General features: G+C 44.3%; 1 protein-coding gene across 17 annotated transcripts in view; it reads left to right on the plus strand.

The window, feature by feature from the left end:
- The window catches only part of MYCBP2 (MYC binding protein 2), a 1,769,078-nt gene that overhangs the window by 1,566,924 nt on the left and 180,723 nt on the right, over positions 1–21,431 (plus strand). For all 17 annotated transcript variants that reach the window (XM_069205243.1, XM_069205245.1, XM_069205247.1 and 14 more), the window contains 2 exons: positions 14,878–14,958; positions 15,128–15,394. In XM_069205243.1, the coding sequence (XP_069061344.1) occupies positions 14,878–14,958; positions 15,128–15,394 (348 nt within the window). The remainder of the gene's footprint in view (positions 1–14,877; positions 14,959–15,127; positions 15,395–21,431) is intronic.

A 21,431-nucleotide genomic window follows, 5' to 3' on the forward strand; every position in this document is an offset into this window, starting at 1 on the left:
TCAGACATAACCACGAACACATGGGTTCTATCAATTATCCAACATGGTTACTGCATAGAGTTTACACATATCCCTCCAGATGTTTCCCCAAGAGCGCACAAACTGTTGGCACAACATCTAGACCTATTACAAATAGAGGTACAAGCACTATTAACAAAACAAGCCATAGAACTAGTACCTCGCCACCAAAAAGGAACAGGGGTTTATTCCCTATATTTCCTTATTCCCAAAAAAGACAAAACACTAAGACCAATTTTAGATCTCAGGACATTAAACCTCTTCATCAAATCAGAACATTTGCACATGGTCACACTACAAGATGTAGTCCCCTTACTAAAACATGGAGAATACATGGCAACACTGGATCTAAAAGATCCGTATTTCCATATACCCATCCATCCATCTCACAGGAAATACCTCAAATTTGTCATACAGGGCAAACATTACCAATTCAAAGTATTGCCCTTCGGGATAACAACAGCACCCAGAGTATTTACAAAATGCCTCGTTGTAGTAGCAGCTCATATAAGGAGACATCACATGCACGTATTCCCATATCTCGACGATTGGCTAATAAAAGCCAACACTCAACACCGGTGTCAAAATCACACGCAGTAAGTAATAGATACCCTACACAGACTAGGCTTCTCTATAAATTACCAAAAATCTCACTTGCAACCATCCCAACTACAACAAAAATTTAAAGTAACACTCAACACACAAAGAGCAATTGCCACTCCAAGCCCACAGAAAGTTCAATCATTTCAAACTGTGGTGTCAAACATACAACCAAATCACCAGTACACAGTCAGATTTGTCATGAAACTCCTAGGCATGATGGCATCATGCATCGCTATTGTCCCAAACGCACGGCTACACATGCGGCCCTTACAGCAGTGCCTAGCAAAAAAATGGATGCAGGCACAGGGTCAACTTCAGGATCTAGTGTTGATAGACCGCCAAACACACTTTTCGTTTCAATGGTGGAACCCTGTAAATTTAAATAAAGGGCGGCCATTTCAAGACCCTGTGCCTCACGCCATTCTCACAACAGATGCTTCGATGATTGGGTGGGGAGCACACCTCAACAATCACAATATACAAGGACAATGGGACAATCAACAAAGACAACTACACATAAATCACTTAGAGCTGCTAGCCGTCTCCCTAGCACTAAAAGCCTTTCAACCCCTTCTGGTTCACAACACATTCTTGTCAAAACAGACAATATGACAACAATGTACTACCTAAACAAACGGGGGGGACACTCGTCACAACTATGCCTCCTAGCACAAAAAAATTAGCATTGGGCAATTCACAACAGCATTTGCCTCATAGCGCAATATATACCAGGCATTCACAATCAGTTAGCCGACAATCTCAGTCGAGGTCACCAGAAAGCTCACGAGTGGGAAATAAATCCCCAGATACTACAAGAATACTTTCACCACTGGGGGACACCAGACATAGATCTGTTCGCAACAAAACACAAAATGCCAAAACTTCGCACCCAGGTACCCACACCCTCAGTCCAAGGGCAATGCTCTATGGATCAATTGGTGAGGCATATTTGCTTACGTTTTTCCTCCTCTCCCACTCATTCCTTTCCTAGTCAACAAACTGAGTCAAAACAAACTCTAACTAATACTCATAGCACCAACGTGGGCTCACCAACCGTGGTACACCACACTGTTGGATCTCTCAGTAGTACCTCACATCAAACTCCCAAACAGACCAGATCTGTTAACACAACACAAACAACAGATCAGACACCCCAATCCAGCATTGCTGAACCTAGCAATCTGGCTCCTGAGGTCTTAGAATTTGGCTATCTAAACCTTTCAAATGAGTGTATGGAAGTCATTAAAGAGGCAAGGAAACCAACAACAAGGCATTGTTATGCTAATAAATGGAAAAGGTTTGTTTTCTACTGCCAAGCAAACCAAATCACACCGTTAGATGCCTCCATACAAAACATTGTGAGTTATTTACTACACCTACAAAAATCAAATCTCGCTTTTTCTTCAATCAAAATTCATCTCACTCCAATCTCTGCTTACCTGCAGATTAAACATACAAAGTCACTTTTTAGAATACCAGTTATTAAAGCCTTTATGGAAGGACTAAAAAGGATCATACCTCCAAGAACCCCACCAGTACCCTCGTGGAATCCTAATATTGTACTTACACGACTCATGGGCCCACCTTTTGAACCCATGCATTCTTGCAAAATCCAATTTTTAACCTGGAAGGTAGCATTTCTAATAGCCATCACTTCACTACGAAGAGTTAGCGAAATACAGGCGTTCACTATCGAAGAATCATTTATACAAGTACACAAACATAAAGTGGTTCTCCGCACTAATCCAAAATTTCTGCCAAACGTCATTTCACCTTTTCATTTAAACCAAACAGTTGAACTCCCAGTCTTCTTCCCACAGCCAGACTCAGTGACAGAAAGAGCACTGCATACATTAGATATAAAAAGAGCACTAATGTAATATATAGACAGAACGAAACCATTTCGTAGAACTAAGCAATTGTTCGTTGCTTTCCAAAAACCCCATGCTGGTAACCCCATATCCAAACAGGGCATAGACAGATGGATAGTCAAATGCATACAAACCTGTTACCTCAAAGCTAAAAGAGAGTTACTCATTACACCAAAGGCACACTCCACTAGAAAGAAAGGAGCAACAATGGCCTTTCTAGGTAACATACCAATGACAGAGATTTGTAAGGCAGCCACTTGGTCTATACCTCATACGTTTACCAAACACTACTGTGTAGATGTGTTAGCAACACAATAACCCACAGTAGGACAGGCTGTACTAAGAACATTATTTCAAACGACTTCAACTCCTACTGGCTGACCACCGCTTTGGGAGAGGATTACTGCTTTGTAGTCTATGCACAGCATGTGTATCTGCAGCTACACATGCCATCGAACGGAAAATGAATTTACCCAGTGTACATCTGTTCGTGGCATGTTCCGCTGCAGATTCACATGCAACCTCCCAGGGAACCTGTAGCCGTTTAAGTCACAATTGTAGATTGTATATATGTAAATAAACAATTCTTTAGCACAAACTATGTACATACATATCTATTCCATTGCATGGACATCTTCAGTATTCTCATTCTACCACTCCTACCTCACCCAATGCGGGAAAACAATCTAAGATGGAGTCGATGCAATGGAGCCGAAAGGGAGGAGTCACTCGGTCCCGTGACTCGAAAAGACTTCTTCGAAGAAAAACAACTTGTAACACTCCGAGCCCAACACTAGATGGCAGGAACAGTGCACAGCATGTGAATCTGCAGCGGAACATGCCACAAACAGATGTACACTGGGCAAGTGACATTTTCCATATATATATATATATATATATATATATATATATATATATAATAATAGTGTACTTACATCCATTTGGGGGACTCCCTGTATGTAATCTAGTTCAGTGTTATTATAATAAAGTACCTTTAATTTTCCAACACTGTGTGGTTCCTTTCAGGTGTGATGGGTTGCTGTGTGATTGCTGTGGTATTGCAAATACTTTACACTCCTCCTAGATAAGTCTTGGGTGCTCACCACAACTACCACTAGAAAGCCCTGGCTTCCTAGATACTGTCTTCGTTCACTAATAAGGGTTGCCTGGACCTGGTATAAGGTGCAAATACCATAGGTGTCCACCACACACCAGGCCAGCTTCCTACAATTACATTCCACGTCCTTCAGTCCTTTTCTGATGTCCACCTCCCATGTCCTTTTTGTCTTGTTTGTTGTTTTTTTTTTTTTTGTCATATTTCCAAGGGCTTTGTAAAACCATGTTACAATTTTTTCTGCCACAGGCCATTGCAAACAGTAATTGCAGGACTTTGTGGGTTTGCAGCTCACTGATGGGTTCCTCCTGTATGTAACCACTCTATAGTAACTTGGCTATGGGACTCATTTTCATATTGTCAGAACCTTTTGTCCAATGAGGATTTTTGAGAATACTATCAAAACTGACCTCTCATATTTGCCAGCTAATACAATCATTCCAAGATTTGGAATAGACGCCTCACCCACTTAATAGTGGCATGCTTCATCATCGGTTGTCTATCCCCACCCGGTAAGATGGTACTACTGTGGCTGACTCAACCAAGAGTTCTTTGGAGCTCGAAAATAAAATAATAAGCTGGATAACAGCAGGGATCCAGATCACATCCTAAAAATACCTGTTGGGATGCCCCAAGAATTTCTCCTTTATTACGGGGTTCCAAAGATATGAATAAAGTAATGTACCTAGTCTCCTTTGGGTCTGTTATGTTCCCAGTAAACCCTATCTTTTCGTCAGCATGTTTCGGCCCTCTCAAAGAGCCCGGCTGGGTCTTGGGGCCTTCGTCAGATCAAATACTAACTTTCCCTGCTTACTATCACCAATGTCATGCACACTTATGAGGCCTATTGCTCTGACCTCATTTTTTTGAGGTACCTAAAGTAAACCAAAAGATAAAACATTAGTTCATCAGAGAGGTTAAATCCATGATGGTTCCCCTTACGAAAAACAAGAAATCCCAGTAATCTTAGGACAGGCAGCATAAAGTCTTCTTGTCAAATAAAACCTTTTTTTATCTTATGTCAGCGTAATTGAATCATTGGTCACCCTTACTTTTTGAGAACATTTTTCATATATCACCCAATTTTTTGTAATGCACTCTCTCCTAATTCACTTTATTTTGCATCACCCATATGAATTGATCATGCGTTATTATCCAAAGTAGACACCTACACCTTTAATTTCGCGATGCTTCACTACATTTTCTCAGTGTATCAGTTTAAGCCAAAATGACTGTGTTCCTCCTCCTTTCTGTGATTCTTCACATAACCAATATTCTTATTCTTAGGCAACAATATCAGAAAAATATCTGAAAAAAGCATGCACAAGCCTGTGTCAAAACCCCCCTCTAAACCACTCACCCATGCGTGAAACATGTTCAATATTCTTACCCCATTACTGAGTTATCCATACCTCGTGCGGGTCTGGGAATGGCTCGGTCCTGTAGTCACACACTAAATGTTAGGAATTATGGTGAACCTTTCTCCCGTACCGCACCTATCATATCCTTACTACCGTATCACCATAGATCTTGCACTTCTATATTAAGATTGTTACCAGAAGGACACCTGGTTTATAATAGCTGCAGATTCATAATTCTCGTTTGTGCAAAAAAACTGTGTGGGGTCATTCTGAACAGGTGATAAGTCAGATTTTTATTGGTGTGTGCTAGTGAGTGTATGGATCTCAAAGGGTTCCAATTTTGTTAACCTATGCAGTGTGAGCCAGAACGCTGCCTGTAGCATCATCATGAGTGGGAAATGTATGTCATAAAAATCCGAAGCTGTGTTATACTCAAAGTCGTACATTGGTGGTAAAGTGGTACAAAGGTTAATCATGACTTTAATAAAGGTGGCAGCTCCCGACCAAGCATCCCGTATGATCACTGTGGTGTAGAGAATATTGTTATTCAAAAGGAGGCTCCCTGGGACCCTTCCCTATAGAAAAAGCCCCTATGGCGACATAGCAAATGTCAGCACCCACCAAGCTCCCCATTCTATTGAAAGGAAAATAAAAATAAAAGGGGGAAATTAAATTAGGACCCCATTTCTTTAGGTGGGAGAAAAACCCTGTTACTTCATGAAGGCTCCCACACCGCCAACAACCTAGTTTGTTCCTCCGAGACCGCCAAAGATAGCTTACAATGCCCACATACTGCTTTTCAGTGCTGCCTGAGGTCGGCGTCTGATGTCATTGACTCACGCCACACTCGGATAAACATGGGAGGCGTAGTGTTTTTGTATACACGCCCCCTTGGTATTCCAGGACCATGGTTTATGCATCAAATGTAATACTGGCTCATGTTTTTGGAAAGAATGAGGGAACATTGGGTCATCTCTTTTTAATATTTTCTGTATTTTTTGTTTTTGTTACATTTTTGTACTAGAAGTGTCAAAACAAAGAAAACCTAGAGAATGTAGTAACAAATCTAATGCATGGTGTGTATATATATTCCTTCCCGTGGGATGTCGAATATTGTTATTATGCAATTGGCAATCCTTGCCTATCATGACATGGGCCTTCCCACACCCTTTAGGGAGGTGGAAGTCACCATATGTATCTTTTTGTCTTTTCATGCCGGAGGGTTGGAAATTCAAGAACATACCCCACTTCAAAAAAAAAAAAAGGGAAAAGGGACAATGTGAGCGAGATAACAAATCCAATTTTCGATGTATCTATATTTCTTCTTGGGGGAACTTTGATAATTTCTGTAAATGGACAGTCTATGCCTACAATGACATTAGTCTCATCAGAGAGGTGAAAACACCATGTGTGTCTACACATCATGTAGATTTAGTAGTGTGAAGTCCCCCATATCTACGCTCACACCTTTCTCTGCAGGGCTTTTACATCGGCCCCAGGTCAGATTTTTCTTGCCTAAATGACACTTGGGGGCCAGAGACCAGAAGTAGGTATAAGGTATCTCATACTGAGTGCAGCACAGTCGTCCAATTCAAAAGTTGGCTAGTGCGGGATGCCACCTCCCCATCAGTTGTATCCAGGGGATATCATCATTCAACCCACTCAAAGTGCTTGACAACCTGTATATCCAGCATTGTTTCAACCTAAACAGCTGCCCTTTGAATGCCCCTTGTAGTTTCTCTATGACATACCACTCAAAATCCTTCTCTGAATGTGCAGAATCTACAAAATGACGCATCAATTTAGTTAGTCTTCTTGAACCTAGATGTTCTTTTGTGCTCGATGATCCTTTCCTTGACTTTTCTTGTGGTCATACCTCCGTATCTTAAGCCACAGATACAGCTCAGTACATAAATGTAATTCATAGAGTCGCAGGTGGTGTAATTCTTTAAGATCCATGGGGTTCTTAGACCTAAGTCCAGTAGTCTTTTTTCTGATTCGTAAGGGAACAGATATTACATCTTCCACATGGGAAATGACCTACCACTGGTGGAAGGTTCCATTTGCTCTGTATACTACGCATTTGTACTTGTCTTATTTTTGGTCTGGTATGGACTAGAAGACCTTTTAAGGATTTTCCCCTTTTGAAAGTGAATATGGGTCTTTCAAGTTCCAAAGGTCCGAGTTCAAAATTCTCCAATGTTTCAAAATATATTTTTCAATTGGTTCAGCAAATACCAAAGGTGGTGACACAAACAAGTCAGGTCATGGGGTGCTTATTGTGTGTTTCAAGCAGCTGTTCCCTAGCGTAGTAAAGTGCTTGCTTCATTGCTTTTTTTATCAGATGGATCGGATATTGTGTAGTTTCCAAATTCTCCAAGAGAAATGCTGCATGTTAATCATAATCCACTTTGTTCTTACAATTCGTATGTAATATAAGGGATTGGCCCACAGGTAGATTGTCCCTCAGTGATTTAGGGTGGAAACTGCCATCTCTGAGAAGGTTGTTGCAATCCGTGGGCTTATAATAAACTTCCGCCAGTAGTTTTCCTTTTGGCGCCCAGATCCTCGGGTCTAGAAAATTGATAGACTCCTTCTCAGTTGTTAAGGTGAACCACAAGAACGTATCCATTGGGTTCAACCATTCTACGAATTCAAGTGCTTGTTTTTCATCCCCTCTCCAAATGATGAAAATATCATCAATATATATTTTCCATAAGTGTATCTTTTTCTTAAATGGGTTCTCATCATTATAAATGAATTTCATTTCAAAATCGTGTACATACAGATATGCCACACTTGGGGCGAAGTTACTCCCCATTGATGGTCCTGTGGGTCTGTAAATAGAATCTTTCTTCATATTGGAAATAGCTCCTCATCAAGGCCATATAGGAAAAGTCTAGGCAAACTCCTTTGGGGTAATTGATTCCCAAGGGACCACTTCTAGAAGGAATTCCAGCACTCTCAAAGACGCTTCTTGGGTAATGCGAGTATATAGGGCCTCTACATCTAGTATCAAAGTGAGGTCCCTGCCCACGTCAAAGTCAGTCTTGCATCAGATTCAGAATATCCTTTGTGTCTTTCACAAAAGAGGACATCATGGACACCAGTGGTCTCAAGAAATAATCTGTGAATTTTGACAAAGGTTCTAACACCAACCCTATTCCATAGACAATCGGTCTATTGGGTGGTGGAACTTGACCCTTATGGATTTTAGGCAGGATGTAAAAGTAGGGGATTGTGGGGTTCTTTTGAACTAAAAATTGAGCTTCCTTATTTGTAATACAGCCCTTCCCTTCTGCTGATTTCACCATGAATTCAATATCTTAACAGATGTCCTTTGTTGGGCCATGGTGCAAGACTTTGTAATTACAGGGGTCTTGTGGGAGCTTAAGGTTTTCCGGTCTATACATCTCTTTTGGAATTACAACTGTCACACCCACTTTATCTGCTGGTTTTATAATCATTATAATCATGAAGTCCATCTCCCAAATTTCTTTTAGAGTCAATGTCTCTGCCTTAGACAAGTTCTGAAAGGTAAGGCAAGTGTTAAATTAGAAATTCCTGTATTATTGCCTTCTCATAGATTAATACTTCAGTGTTCAGGCATAGTATGCATTGGAGGAAGGAAGTATGACTTCCTCTTCAAACCAGTATTAGTAGTGCCCCCCCACCCCCAATCTCTATTGATTGGTCCTTGAACAATACTGAAAGCCTTATCTTACAGAAAAAACTCAGCCATTTCTTGTCGTAGTCCAAAGGTATCTGGTATACGGGTTGGAACAAAACCTAAGCCTTTCTCAAGGACTTGCATTAGGGTGTGTCTTTAAAGGCCTAGTCACTCAGGTTTATAACTCCTGATTTATTTTGCTGGGGCCTGGTTGAGGATCCTGGTATTGATCCCTCAGAGGTTGTTCTGTCCACTGTACTTTCTTTCCTTTCTTTCTTCCTCTTCCAAAATACTCACCTTCTCCTTAAAAAGGAGGGTTCTGCTGCCAAGGAGGGCCATTTTGTGGGGGATGGAATGGATATTGAGGTTGTGTACTTCAAATGTATGGAAATAGTAATGGTTGGAAAACAACCCTCTTCCTCTGGGAGAGCATCGCTCTCCTCTCCTTGTCTGATATCAACCTTGCTGATTATTGAATCTGATTCTCTCTGAAATACCGGAACCAGAGCTATCCGAATCAGAAAAGTTTGAGTTTTCTGATCTCTGTGGGTGGTAATCCTGCTATGAATATGGAAAAGTTCCTTCAAAGGAAAATCGTTTCAGATCCTTCTGGAATTTCTCAATCCTACTTTGCCTCAGATATTCCTTGTATTAATTTATTGTATACACCCAACATGACCTGTGTTCTTAGCCCACTGTCTTTATTTGGATTAATAGGGCATCAGACAATCTTTTCGCCCTTTGATTGATGAGAACTAAGCAGTCTCTGGTGCATTTCCATGCTATCAAAGACCATTTTTTCTAAATTCGGTGTCTTGCAGAAAGATATGTGGTGCATTAGTTAGAATGAAACTTCAAGAGCAATATTACCTCTCAAATACTCTGTCATGAGTTGTCACCTGTAATTTTTATTTGTTCAAGGAATCCCAATCATTAGTGCCTAGGCTCCCAACAGAAAGGGCTGTGTCAGGGATCCCTGAATGTTTTTGGAGGTTGCTATTTTCAGTGAGGTCTTGTAGTGACCTAAGTGTGTGCTAGTCATAGCAGTGCCTTGCTTTCGTCATGTCAGTATCAGTTCAGGGTCACATCTGATTTTCAGTATAATATCCCCCTGGTTCCTCAAGTCTGATCAGTGTTACAGCTGGAGCATATGTTTCCATTGTTTTAGTCTTTGCAAGAGTGCTGTTCCAGCATTTTAGGGTTACGTTTATATTCTGGAAAGGATTTTATGCATAGGTTGGTTTCTTATTAGAAGATGAGTTAGTTAATTAGGTAACTGCACTTTTGTAAGCCCTGTCCTCGTTTGCTTCTTTTCCTATTGACATCCCACTGTAGCTACACCGCTAGGTAGTACAGTTCAAAATCTGGAGCACCTAGTCCTCCTATTCCTTATGTAATTTATGTATAAATAAATGCATATAATAAATAAAATGGTACAGTAGGCGCGTAAGCATTGGCGTTTTTGTCAACCTTATGCAGCCCAACACCAGCAGTGTTTTCTAAAGGCTGAAGCTTTTCCATGGACCAATAGTGACTTACCATAGTTTTCCTTCCACAACTCACCAGTCATCTTCCCTGTGGTACACGTGTGCTCACAAGTAACAAAGCTTTCTGGGTTCCCAGATTCCTGTGTTTAAACGTGTTGAAAATGTCTACATGCTACAACCAGCAGTGTTAGGGAGCGACAGACAACTACAAATTATATATCCATCTTTAAAGAAGGTTTGTTTTGAGTACTGAAAAGAAGAAAATTAAATAATGTGTGTAAGGAAATGCCTCCTTGGCACGGTTAACCCCTGACTTTTTGCCTTTGCTGATGCCAAGTTATCATTTGAAAGTGTGCTGGGACCCTGCTAACCAGTCCCCAGCACCAGTGTTCTTTCCCTAAACTGTACCTTTGTCTCCACAATTGGCACAACCCTGGCACCCAGGTAAGTCCCTTGTAACTGGTACCAAGGGCCCTGATGCCAGGGAAGGTCTCTAAGGGCTACAGTACGTATTATGCCACCCTGGGGACCCCTCACTCAGCACATACACACTGCTTGCCAGCTTGTGTGTGCTGGAGGGGAGAAATGACTAAGTCGACATGGCACTCCCCTCAGAGTGCCATGCCAACCTCACACTGCCTGTGGCATAGGTAAGTCACCCCTCTAGCAGGCCTTACAGCCCTAAGGCAGGGTGCACTATACCACAGGTGAGGGCATATGTGCATGAGCACTATGCCCCTACAGTGTCTAAGCAAAACCTTAGACATTGTAAGTGCAGGGTAGCCATAGGAGTATATGGTCTGGGAGTCTGTCAAACACGAACTCCACAGCACCATAATGGCTACACTGAAAACTGGGAAGTTTGGTATCAAACTTCTCAGCCCAATAAATACACACTGTCGCCAGTGTACATTTTATTGTGAATTACACCCAGAGGGCATCTTAGAGATGCCCCCTGAAAACATACCCGACTTCCAGTGTGGGCAGACTAGTTTTTGCCAGCCTGCCACACACCAGACATGTTGCTGGCCACATGGGGAGAGTGCCTTTGTCACTCTGTGGCCAGGAACAAAGCCCCTGTACTGGGTGGAGGTGCTTCTCACCTCCCCCTGCAGGAACTGTAACACCTGGCGGTGAGCCTCAAAGGCTCACCCCCTTTTGTTACAGCGCCACAGGGCATCCCAGCTAGTGGAGATGTCTGCCCCTCCGTCCACTGCCGCCACTTTTTGCGGCAAGGCTGGAGGAGATAATGAGGAAAACAAGGAGTCGTCACTCCCCAGTCAGGACAGTCCCAAAGTGTCCTGCGCTGAGGTGACACTTACTTACTTTCTTACATACTTACTTACTTAATTACTTTTAGAAATCCTTGTAGAACAAGGATTCCCCCAATAGGATTAGGGATGTGCCCCCCTCCCAACAGGGAGGAGGCACAAAGAGGGTGTAGCCACTGGCTACTGCCCTCCCAGACCTAAACACACCCCTAACTTGAGTATTTAGGGGCTCCCAGAACCGAGGAAGATAGATTCCTGCAACCTAAAGAAGAAGGAGGACTGCTGAGCTGAAGCCCTGCAGCAAAGACGGAGATGACAACTGACTTGGCCCCAGCCCCACTGGCCTGTCTCCCTACTTCGAAGAAAACTGCAACAGCGACTCATCCAACAGGGTCCAGCGACCTCTGAAGCCTCAGAGGACTACCCTGCACCTAAAGGACTAAAAAGCTCCTGAGAACACCAGCCCTGTTCAACAAACTGCAACTTTTTGAAACAAAGAAGCAACTTTTAAAGACCACACTTTTCCTGCTGGAAGCGTGAGACTTTCCACTCAGCACCCGACGACCCCGGCTCGACCTGCGGAAAACTAACACTACAGGGAGGACTCCCCGGCGACTGCGAGTCCGTGAGTAGCCAGAGTTGACCCCCCTGAGCCCCCACAGCGACGCCTGCAGAAGAAATCCAGAGGCTCCCCCTGACCGCGACTACCTGCTTCAAGGAACCAGACGCCTGGAAACCACACTGCACCTGCAGCCCCAAGCCCCCAGGATCTGAAGGAACCGAACTCCAGTGCAGGAGCGACCCCCAGGCGACCCTCTGCCTAGCCCAGGTGGTGGCTACCCCAAGGAGCCCCCCCGCCAATGTGCCTGCCTGCATCGTTGAAGAGACCCCCGGGTCTCCCCATTGATTCCTATAGAAAACCAGACGCCTGTTTGCACTCTGCACCCGGCCACCCCTGTGCCGCTGAGGGTGTACTTTTGACACCTCCCCCCCCTCCCGGTGCCCTACAAAACACCCCTGGTCTGCCCTCCGAAGACGCGGGTACTTACCTGCTGGCAGACTTGAACCTGGGCACCCCTATTTCCATTGAAGCCTATGTGTTTTGGGCACCACTTTGACCTCTGCACCTGACTGGCCCTGAGCTGCTGGTGTGGTAACTTTGGGGTTGCCCTGAACCCCCAATGGTGGGCTACCTTGGACCCAACTTTGAACCCTGTAAGTGTTTTACTTACCTGTGATCTTAACATTTACTTACCTCCCCCAGGAACTGTTGATTTATGCACTGTGTAGCTTATTGCCATTTATGCCAAAACTGTACATGCTATTGTGATTATTCAAAGTTCCTAGAATACCTGAGTGAAATACCTTTCATTTAAACTATTGTTTGTAAATCTTGAACCTGTGGTTCTTAAAATAAACTAAGAAAATATATTTTTCAATACAAAAACCTACTGGCCTGGAATTGTCTTTGAGTGTGTGTTCCTCATTTATTGCCTGTGTGTGTACAACAAATGCTAAACACTACCCTCTGATAAGCCTACTGCTCGACCACACTACCAGAAAATAGAGCATTAGAATTATCTATTTTTGCCACTACCTTACCTCTAAGGTGAACCCTTGGACTCTGTGCACACTATTTCTTACTTTGAAATAGTATATACAGAGCCAACTTCCTACAATGTGTCCATGTGATATTTCAGATCTTTCTTTACATCAATTGACTGGTTCTTTCATCATCATTCACAAAGCCCAATGTCTTGATTTCGCAACAAATAGGGTAAAGGTAGAAGCTCCCTCTCCTCTAACCTTGGTTTTTACTCTAAAATATCTAGGGGTTCTCTATCACCGAATATCACTCTGCCTGCAGTATATAGAATCTATAAATATAAGATGAACAATATTCACCACCCACAGACACTTTATTCATGAGAGTTTGAAGGGCACGTTAAGGCATATTTAGAGGGGCCCCGTTGCTCGGGGACAGCACTACCTTTCAGTATCCTTCATTAGCCAAAGTGGGGTAAGCACAGGCCCCTCCCGGGGTTCTGCACTAGCTAAAGAGAATGGGAAATTCACTGCTTTCCTGAATCGCACACAACCCAATGGGATTTGGACAACCCTTTGCAGATGCCAAGCATTTATATATACTCTTTCTATTAGGATTATCTCTACTAGGCTCTGAGAAATTGGTGTTGTTGTCATCTGCCATGACTACCTTGTTCCTGAAATTTTCCAGACACATCATCTCCGGGTGTAGATTGGCTGTCTTGTATCCAAGATGATGTTGAGTAAGAACAGGTTGTCTGTCAGTTTCTTGTCTGTTCACTTGTTAGTAAGAGACATCACTAAAGTACAACACTTCTTTGTTATGCCTTTTAGCACTTATGGAAGCAATACAATGAATTTTTGAGTGTACTCTTATAAGCAGGGAGCACTTGGATAAGAGTGCCCTTTCACATCATGAGATATGCATCTGTATTTAAAAGCTTCCATTTGCAGTCACCCTCCACAGGCTCTCAGTCAAAGCCAGTAGACTAGAGGGAAATGCCTTTTAGTAATAGATTCCTATAATTTTACACAGGGTAGAGTGCCACTTTTGAAAAATTAATTTCCAGCTGGCAAGGAAACATACATCCCTCCTATTTCATCCATCTTACAGGCAGCAATATTGTTTCATGTTAATTTCACTTCCAAACCCTTCTACCATCCTTTGCATCTTGCCAGTGACCTTTCGTGAGGACAGTGAAGGAAAGGGCTAAGATACCAAGACCTCTTTGCTGTGAAAAAAGAGGTGGCGAGTATGCTAAAGCAGAAGTGACTGGTTTGGCGAATAGTTCCTGTCGGCACTGCACTGGGAGCATGTAATGTCCATCCTGTGGCCTAAAGAAATCTTCATATTACAATGCCTTGCTCCTCACATTTGCCTGTGCGTCCTTTACCCTTAACTGTGTGCCTCCTCCTCCTCCCCTCTGCTTTCCGTGTGAATGTTCTCTCTCAACCTGGCTCAATGTCACTATTACTGCCCTATCCTTCACTTGCTTTCCAGCCCATAACTGTATCTTCTTGCCGCTGTTACTGCCTCTTTTCCTGTTTCACTCCATAAATCATCATGGACGCTGGGGGGTGGGGATGGCGGCTGGAGAGTGTACATCACAGACTTGCTAAAGCTTCTTTTGTCAAAACGTCCGGGCCATCCAAAGAACCACTTCGAAATTTTCACATACCCAAATAGCAGTCTTCTTATGAGCTCTTAATTTTGGGGGTGAATGCCGTTCTTTAATACGTGTAGTAGATTAAATTGAGAAAAAAGATGTGATGTCAGTTTAAAAGAATGATGTCCTTTTATAATACATAAAAAGGTTTTCCAAGAGGTGTGCTCTTGTATTACCTAATGAGCATCCTTATTGTCTATTCCTACTGTTGCAGTTGATGAGACGATTGAGATTCACCCTTCTAAACTGTCTCTGTGCTGTTTCATTAAGGCTCCATCAGATGCAGACCTCAAAGAGCACATGGTTGGAATCATATTCAGCAGAAGTAAGCTGACGAACCTTCAGAAGCAGGTATGCACCTGAAAGATGTTGCATTATTTCTTTCTTCAGAGCTCTTATCGTAAAATCATGGATTTTCAAATGTTCCCATAGTGATGCCCCATGTTATTGCCTCTTTTTAGTGAAGGGCTTCGATTCTCCCTATTTTCATTTTCTGTTTGTGACTTTTCTGCCTACTTAGGTGTGTGCCCACATAGTCCAGGCCATCCGAATGGAAGCAACACGTGTCCGTGAGGAATGGGAGCATGCCATCTCCAGCAAGGAAAATGCCAACTCACAGCCAAATGATGAAGATGCCTCATCCGATGCATACTGCTTTGAACTTCTCTCAATGGTGCTGGCACTGAGTGGGTCTAATGTGGGGAGGCAGTATTTGGCTCAGCAGCACACTCTACTGCAAGATCTCTTCTCATTGCTTCACACTGCCTCACCCAGGGTGCAGCGACAGGTGAGCACTTAACAGTTTATTAAGTGGTAGTTAACTGTTTTTAAAATTAGAATGATGAGGGCCACTTCAACCTAAATAATCTTTTCCTCATTAGGTCTAAAAAAAAAGGCGAAAAGTTTTAGGGCCATCTTTAGTCTACCATCCATATGAATATTACCAGGAACAGTTTCAAGGGAGGGTGCTCTTGAGCTGTAGTTTATTTTGGAAAATCATTACTTAGTGTCAAATACCTACCCACTAGCATGGGCATGATAAGCATTGTAATCCCAAACAAACAGTGCCCATATATTTTGTATCAACACTTCTGTTACTGTGAAAGTAGTTAACAATTCTTCTGTGCCATCATAGCAGATGCTTTTTACCCTCTTTTTCCTCCTGAAGTCTGATATTGGCAGTCAGTTTGCAGGAGGCCGTAACCATGAGAGGTCTTTTTTTTTTTTTTTTTTTTTGCTTTATAATTTCTTGTTGAGAAAATGCAAAGACATACATGTACATTGAACATTTTGCCTTGTTGTTTCTATGTTTTTCATGTAAAGGACATTTGTATCTTAACAACTAAGTCAAACGGGTTAGGAGGGGAAGGGGGATGGCAAAAGAAGGGGGTAAGGTTTCTAGCATAAAGAGGAATGAGGTTATAGTTGCCTATACCTTCGTGTGAGGCAAGAGGGCATATGCTATACAAGTCGATGCACCTGGTCTAAAGGATACAGATATTTGGTTTTCATACATCTCCTTTTCCGATAGCATATCGACAATTCAGAGATTCATACAGCACTCCTTGTTTACATTCTTTTGACATATTCCACTTTTGGCGAGTCCGGGGGAGCAGGCGGACGGGGCAGTGGTTTTGTCTCCTTGGTTTCCTTAAGCTCTAGGAGTAGGGACAGTATTTTGTCTTATGGACACCCATTTGCTTCTGTAGGGGAGAAAGGGACGAGTACATTTACCAATGGACAGTGAGTCACACTTCAAAGCCAATTATTATGTTACATATGCAAAGCTTGCTGATCGTGATAGGAGGAGAGGGGCTGTGAGGAGCAATTGCACTTGGGTTGGAGGCACGTTTGGCACAACCCCTTGGGCAAGTAGTGTCAACTGTGACAAGAAAACTCACTCTGCAGCAGTAGGCGTTGCGTTTTAGTGTATTGCACAGTAGGGTCGAAGAGTGTGGAGTATGGTTTTAATCTAGGGAAGTGTATCTTTAATAAGCAGGAAGCAGAAAGTCAGAGCAAACTATCATCGAAGTGATATGAGTAGTTTGTTATGAACAAAAGAGAAGTGTGGTCATTCCCAAATGTGATTTCATGTAGGTCAGAGAAGAGATGTCTGGGTTGTTGAGAAAGGCAAGATACAGTAGGTAGTATTTTGTTAAGGGATGGGGGGAGGAAGGGGGCGGCAGATGGGGGAAGGGGTCCGGGAAGCTGTGAGAGTTGACACTGGGCTAGGTTAAAATGAGGTTAGATATTGGGATGGGGGATGACGGGGTGGGGAGAGATGTTAGGATAATGGAAGGGTGTAAGGGGACCGAAGAGTGAGTAAGCGAGAATGTGATAAGGTGAGAAGGTAAAATATGAAGGTAAGACGAAGAAGGGCACCCAGCTCCTCGCTTAGGATGGTGTCAGTGGGGGGGCGAGGGTGGGAGGGAGAAGGATGGGGGAGAGAGACAATGGGGGGGGGAATCCGGTGCGCTTTACGTCAGTAACCGTGAGATGTTTACAGGGTAGCTGGGAGGTAAATAATGAGCTCACTGAGGTGTATCAGTAAGGAAGGATTCCCACACTTGCTGAAAAAGGGCGGCTTGATCCTGCATATTGTGAATGGGGCGTTCAAAGGCGGCAGTCCGGAACATTGCTATCATCCATTCTTCCGGGGTAGGGGGATCTCCAGTGTTGTAGCACACATATCTTGGCTGTCGCCAAAGCCGTATGTAATAGACGTTGTTGTGGCCGGGATAGGTCGGGAAGCTGTTCCATGTCGTGGATAAAGGGGGAGAGCGGTGTCTGTAGTGTCATTGAAGTTGCAAGAGCGGTGCCTACTGAATCCCAGAGGGGTGGAACCGATGGACATTCACAGAGGATATGTCGCAAACCGCATTTGGTTTCCGTGCACTGCCAGCATTCTGCATGTCAGAGTAGCTTTATCCTCTGCAGCTTTACTGGGGTCCAATACCAACTATGAATTATTTTAAAAAGGCAGAACTTCAGTCAGGCTACCCGGATGCCTTTATTTAGGGCCATCATTGTCTTTGCCCAGCTCTCTACTTCTAGTTCTGTTTGGAGGCATAGTTGCCATTTAAGGCGTAGTGCTTCAAGGAGGGGTTGTGTGTAGAGGTGTTGTGTGAGGACATCATATATGCCCGCCATCACGCCTTTGAGGTGACCCCATGTTTTGAGATAGGAAACAACAGCGGATGGTTGTAATACCCATGGCGTCGTTCCCATACTGCTGTGTAGGCAGTGTTTGAGTTGTAGATATCGCCAAGCCTGACTGGGTGGAGGCCAAAGTCTCCTTGTAGACGATCAGTTGATTTCAGCTTGCCATTCTTGATGCTTTGGTCTAGTGTTTCTATGCCTGCCGTACTTCATTGTGCCCAAAATAGGAATCGTCCTCCGATCCGTATACCTTCATTTCCCCAAATAGGAGCTCGGCCATGAAAAAGTGGGTTTACGCCCAAGAGTCAATGCGCTTTACGACTGTCTACTTGCATTGTTTTCAGCATTGGGTTGGTGAGCTGTGCTAGGGAGCGGGTGTTCGTGGTGTAAGTACCATATAGGCCTCTAAGTCCTCTCCGGTGTGAGAGCAGTAGGCGTTCTGTTGTGACCCATTGCGGTGGGTCCAACGTGCCAGGGACCATATACGCTAAGTGGGAAAAGGGGAGAGCAAGGGCATAGTGTTCTATCAATGGTAGCCCCATACCTCCACAGGAGCGACTTGCCATGAGTTTTGCTGAGGATAGACCGGGGCAAGAGGAAAGGCCCATGGAAAGGCTCTGATCTTGGTATCAATGGATCGTAAACTAGAGAGGAGCATGCCCACCATATATGTTAAGCGCAGCAAGGTGACAATCCTCACTGCATGCACCCTGCCAAGCATTGAGAGCCCCAGTTGGGACCATTTCTCAAAGTCCAGCTTCATGCGTGCAATGAGCGGCTCAAGGTTATGAGCCACCATGTGTCCAACGGAACGGGAATCCATGTATTGCCGCACTCATGGTAGTGAAGGAGAGGGGAAGTGCTTCACTTTTGTCCCAGTTTACTTGGTAACCGGAAATGCCTGCAAAGTCTGCAGTAATCTCCAGTAGTGCCGGGAGGGAATGGTCGAGATCTGTCAGGGTAAGTAGGATATCGTGTGCATACAAATAGATTTTGGAAAGTCCCCCTTGGATTGGTATGCCAGCGAGTAGTGCGAGTTGACGTATGGTAGCCGCTAGCGGTTCCAGGGCTAGGAGGGAAAGCAGTGGCGAGAGACGGCAACCCTGCTTCGTTCCCCTGCGAATGGGTAGAGGATCTGAGAGGAATCCCCCGCAAATTAGCCTGTGCCGAGGGGATATCGTATTGTAGGCGTACTTTTGCTATGAATTGTTCACCTAATCCAAATTTTTGCAGAGTTGTAAACAGATATCACCATTCTAAACGGTCAAATGCTTTTTCCGCATCTAAGGCTAAGGCTATGACTTCAGCTGACATGTCCCTGACTTCCCATAGGGCGTGGGAGAGAGTTTTTAGATGATTTCTAGAGGTGCGTCCTGGGACAAATCCTACCTGTGTCTGGTGTTTTAAGGACGGGATGACTTTGCGCTACCACGCCACTTAGACACTGGCCAGAATTTTGATATCGCCATTCAACGGTGATATGGGTCGATAATTGCCACAATGGAGGGGGTCTCTCCTGGGTTTAGGTAGTACTGCGATCATTGCCTGAATTGAGATTGCGCCTAAAGTCCCTTCCCGGTCTGCCTCCTGAAAGCCTTCGTACAGGGAGTCGACTACTTCCTTGGCTGCCCATTTATAAAATTCCACAAGAAATCCGTCCTCTCCCGGTGATTTATGATAAGGGAGGTTAGATATGCCTTGTGCTAATTCAGTCTTACTTATCTCTTCTTCTGATAGGGCTTGCGTCTCAGCTGAGAGGCAGGGGAGAAGTGTACTCTATCCAGGAAGTCGTCCACTCGCTCAGAATTGGCTACCTCCTCCGGGGTATATAGACGTTGGTAAAAATTCGCAAACTTGTTCACTATGTCCTGTGGCCGAATAAGGACTTCCCCATTGGCCGATGCGATATCAGGGATGGCCTGAGCTGCCTCTCTCTGTCTAAGCTGAGCCACTAAGAGTCGACCAGCTTTTTCCCGCTGTTCATGGTGCCTTTCTTGCATACGTTGTAGGGCATGTTCAGTCTCTGAAGTATAGAGCTCATTAAGGGCCATACGAGCTTGTTCTAATTGGCGACGGGTTGGATAGTTGGCTGCACCGTATACAAGTGGGTGAGGCGTACAATACTATGCTCTAGTTCTACTTGACGTGCTAAGCGTATTCGCCTGTACTGCATCTCACATCATCTGTCCGAGCAGAGTCACCTTTGCCGCTGCCCAAAGGATCCTTTGAGAGGAGACCGTATCATTATTATCTTGCATATACGTAGTAATGTGCGTCTCTAGTTGAGTTTTACCCCGAGGAGTGTGGTAACGATGTACGGCAAAGCACCAGGGTTTTCGGCCCGGTGAGGTAAGTCCTGCATTAACTATCAACAGTATCGGGGAATGATCCTATAGGCCTCCCTCCAGTATACGAGAATCCTGTACCTTAGCCACCACGCTATGTGTCACAAGAAAGTAGTCCAGGCGGGATTGGGTCCCATGTACCTCTGACAGAAACATGTACTCCTTATCGGTTGGATACGTTGGTCTCCAATGATCCACTAGCCCATGACCTAGGGACACGTCTTCAAGGATGGCTCTGTCCTTGTTATTACATACATCCATGGGCCCTGTTCTGTCTAGCACTGCATCTCAAGATAAATTCCAGTCTCCTGTGACGTTACATGAGGCACCTATCTCCGTAAGTAGGCAGGTAATGTGCAGGAAGAACAGTTTTTCTGTGGGTGCATATATATAACCAACGCATATCGAGGAGTCTCCTACCTTTAGTTTTACAAAAACATATCTCCCCTCCTGGTCTGACCATGTTTTAATCAGCATCACTGGTAGTGTCTTAAGAGTTAGAATCGCCGCTCCTCATTTCCGTAGGGTCCCGCTGCCCTGCGACCTAGGTGTCGCACAGCAGCTACATTTTGCCTTCCCCACGCAGTCGCGACATAACTGTATTCCTCGCATCGAGGTGCGTCTCCTGAAGAAGAGCTACGTCCGCTTTTTTTGACTGCAAGTAGGATAGCACCTTCTTTCTTTTCACATAATGGGTTAGACCATTGACATTCCAGGATATAAGCTGTTGTGGTCGAGTACAGGGTGGGACCCTGCCACTCATACCCTTATTGGAGGCGTGTGTCACTCTAGGGTGTAAGGGTGATGTTCGGGAGTGGACAACAGCGGTGTCAGTAATTAGAGAATCTGATGTAGCGGGGGAATGGGAGGTGTCTCTGATCTGTAAGAGGGGGCGGGAAGTCTGGAAAGGTAAGAATATGTTTAACGTCAGAGCCAAAAGGGCCCTACGTTCAGGACCAGGACAATCATGGGAGTGGGGGTGCCGGGTGCTTGCTGAGCACTATTAATAACTGATAGGAGGTAGTCGGTTAAAGAAGATGGGGAAGATGAAGAAACAGCCATGTTGATGGGCGTTGAGAAGGGAGAAAAAAACTAAGGGAGAAAAGATGAAGAATGGAGAAGGATTGAATGTGAGGCTGATGAGGCAGACGGGGGTGGGGGGAGAGGAGAGGGGAGGAAAGTAGAGAGGAGGGGAAGAGATAGAGGTATCGAGTAGTCTACTTAGGGCAGTAGCAAAGCCCTAGGGATCCAGATCTGTGGACTGCGGGTCCAAACCTCCGGAGCGTCTTACTCAGAGGAGACCCAGTCCGAGGCAGGCTG

Source organism: Pleurodeles waltl, chromosome 8, assembly GCF_031143425.1.
Source record: "Pleurodeles waltl isolate 20211129_DDA chromosome 8, aPleWal1.hap1.20221129, whole genome shotgun sequence".
Taxonomy (NCBI): domain Eukaryota; kingdom Metazoa; phylum Chordata; class Amphibia; order Caudata; family Salamandridae; genus Pleurodeles; species Pleurodeles waltl.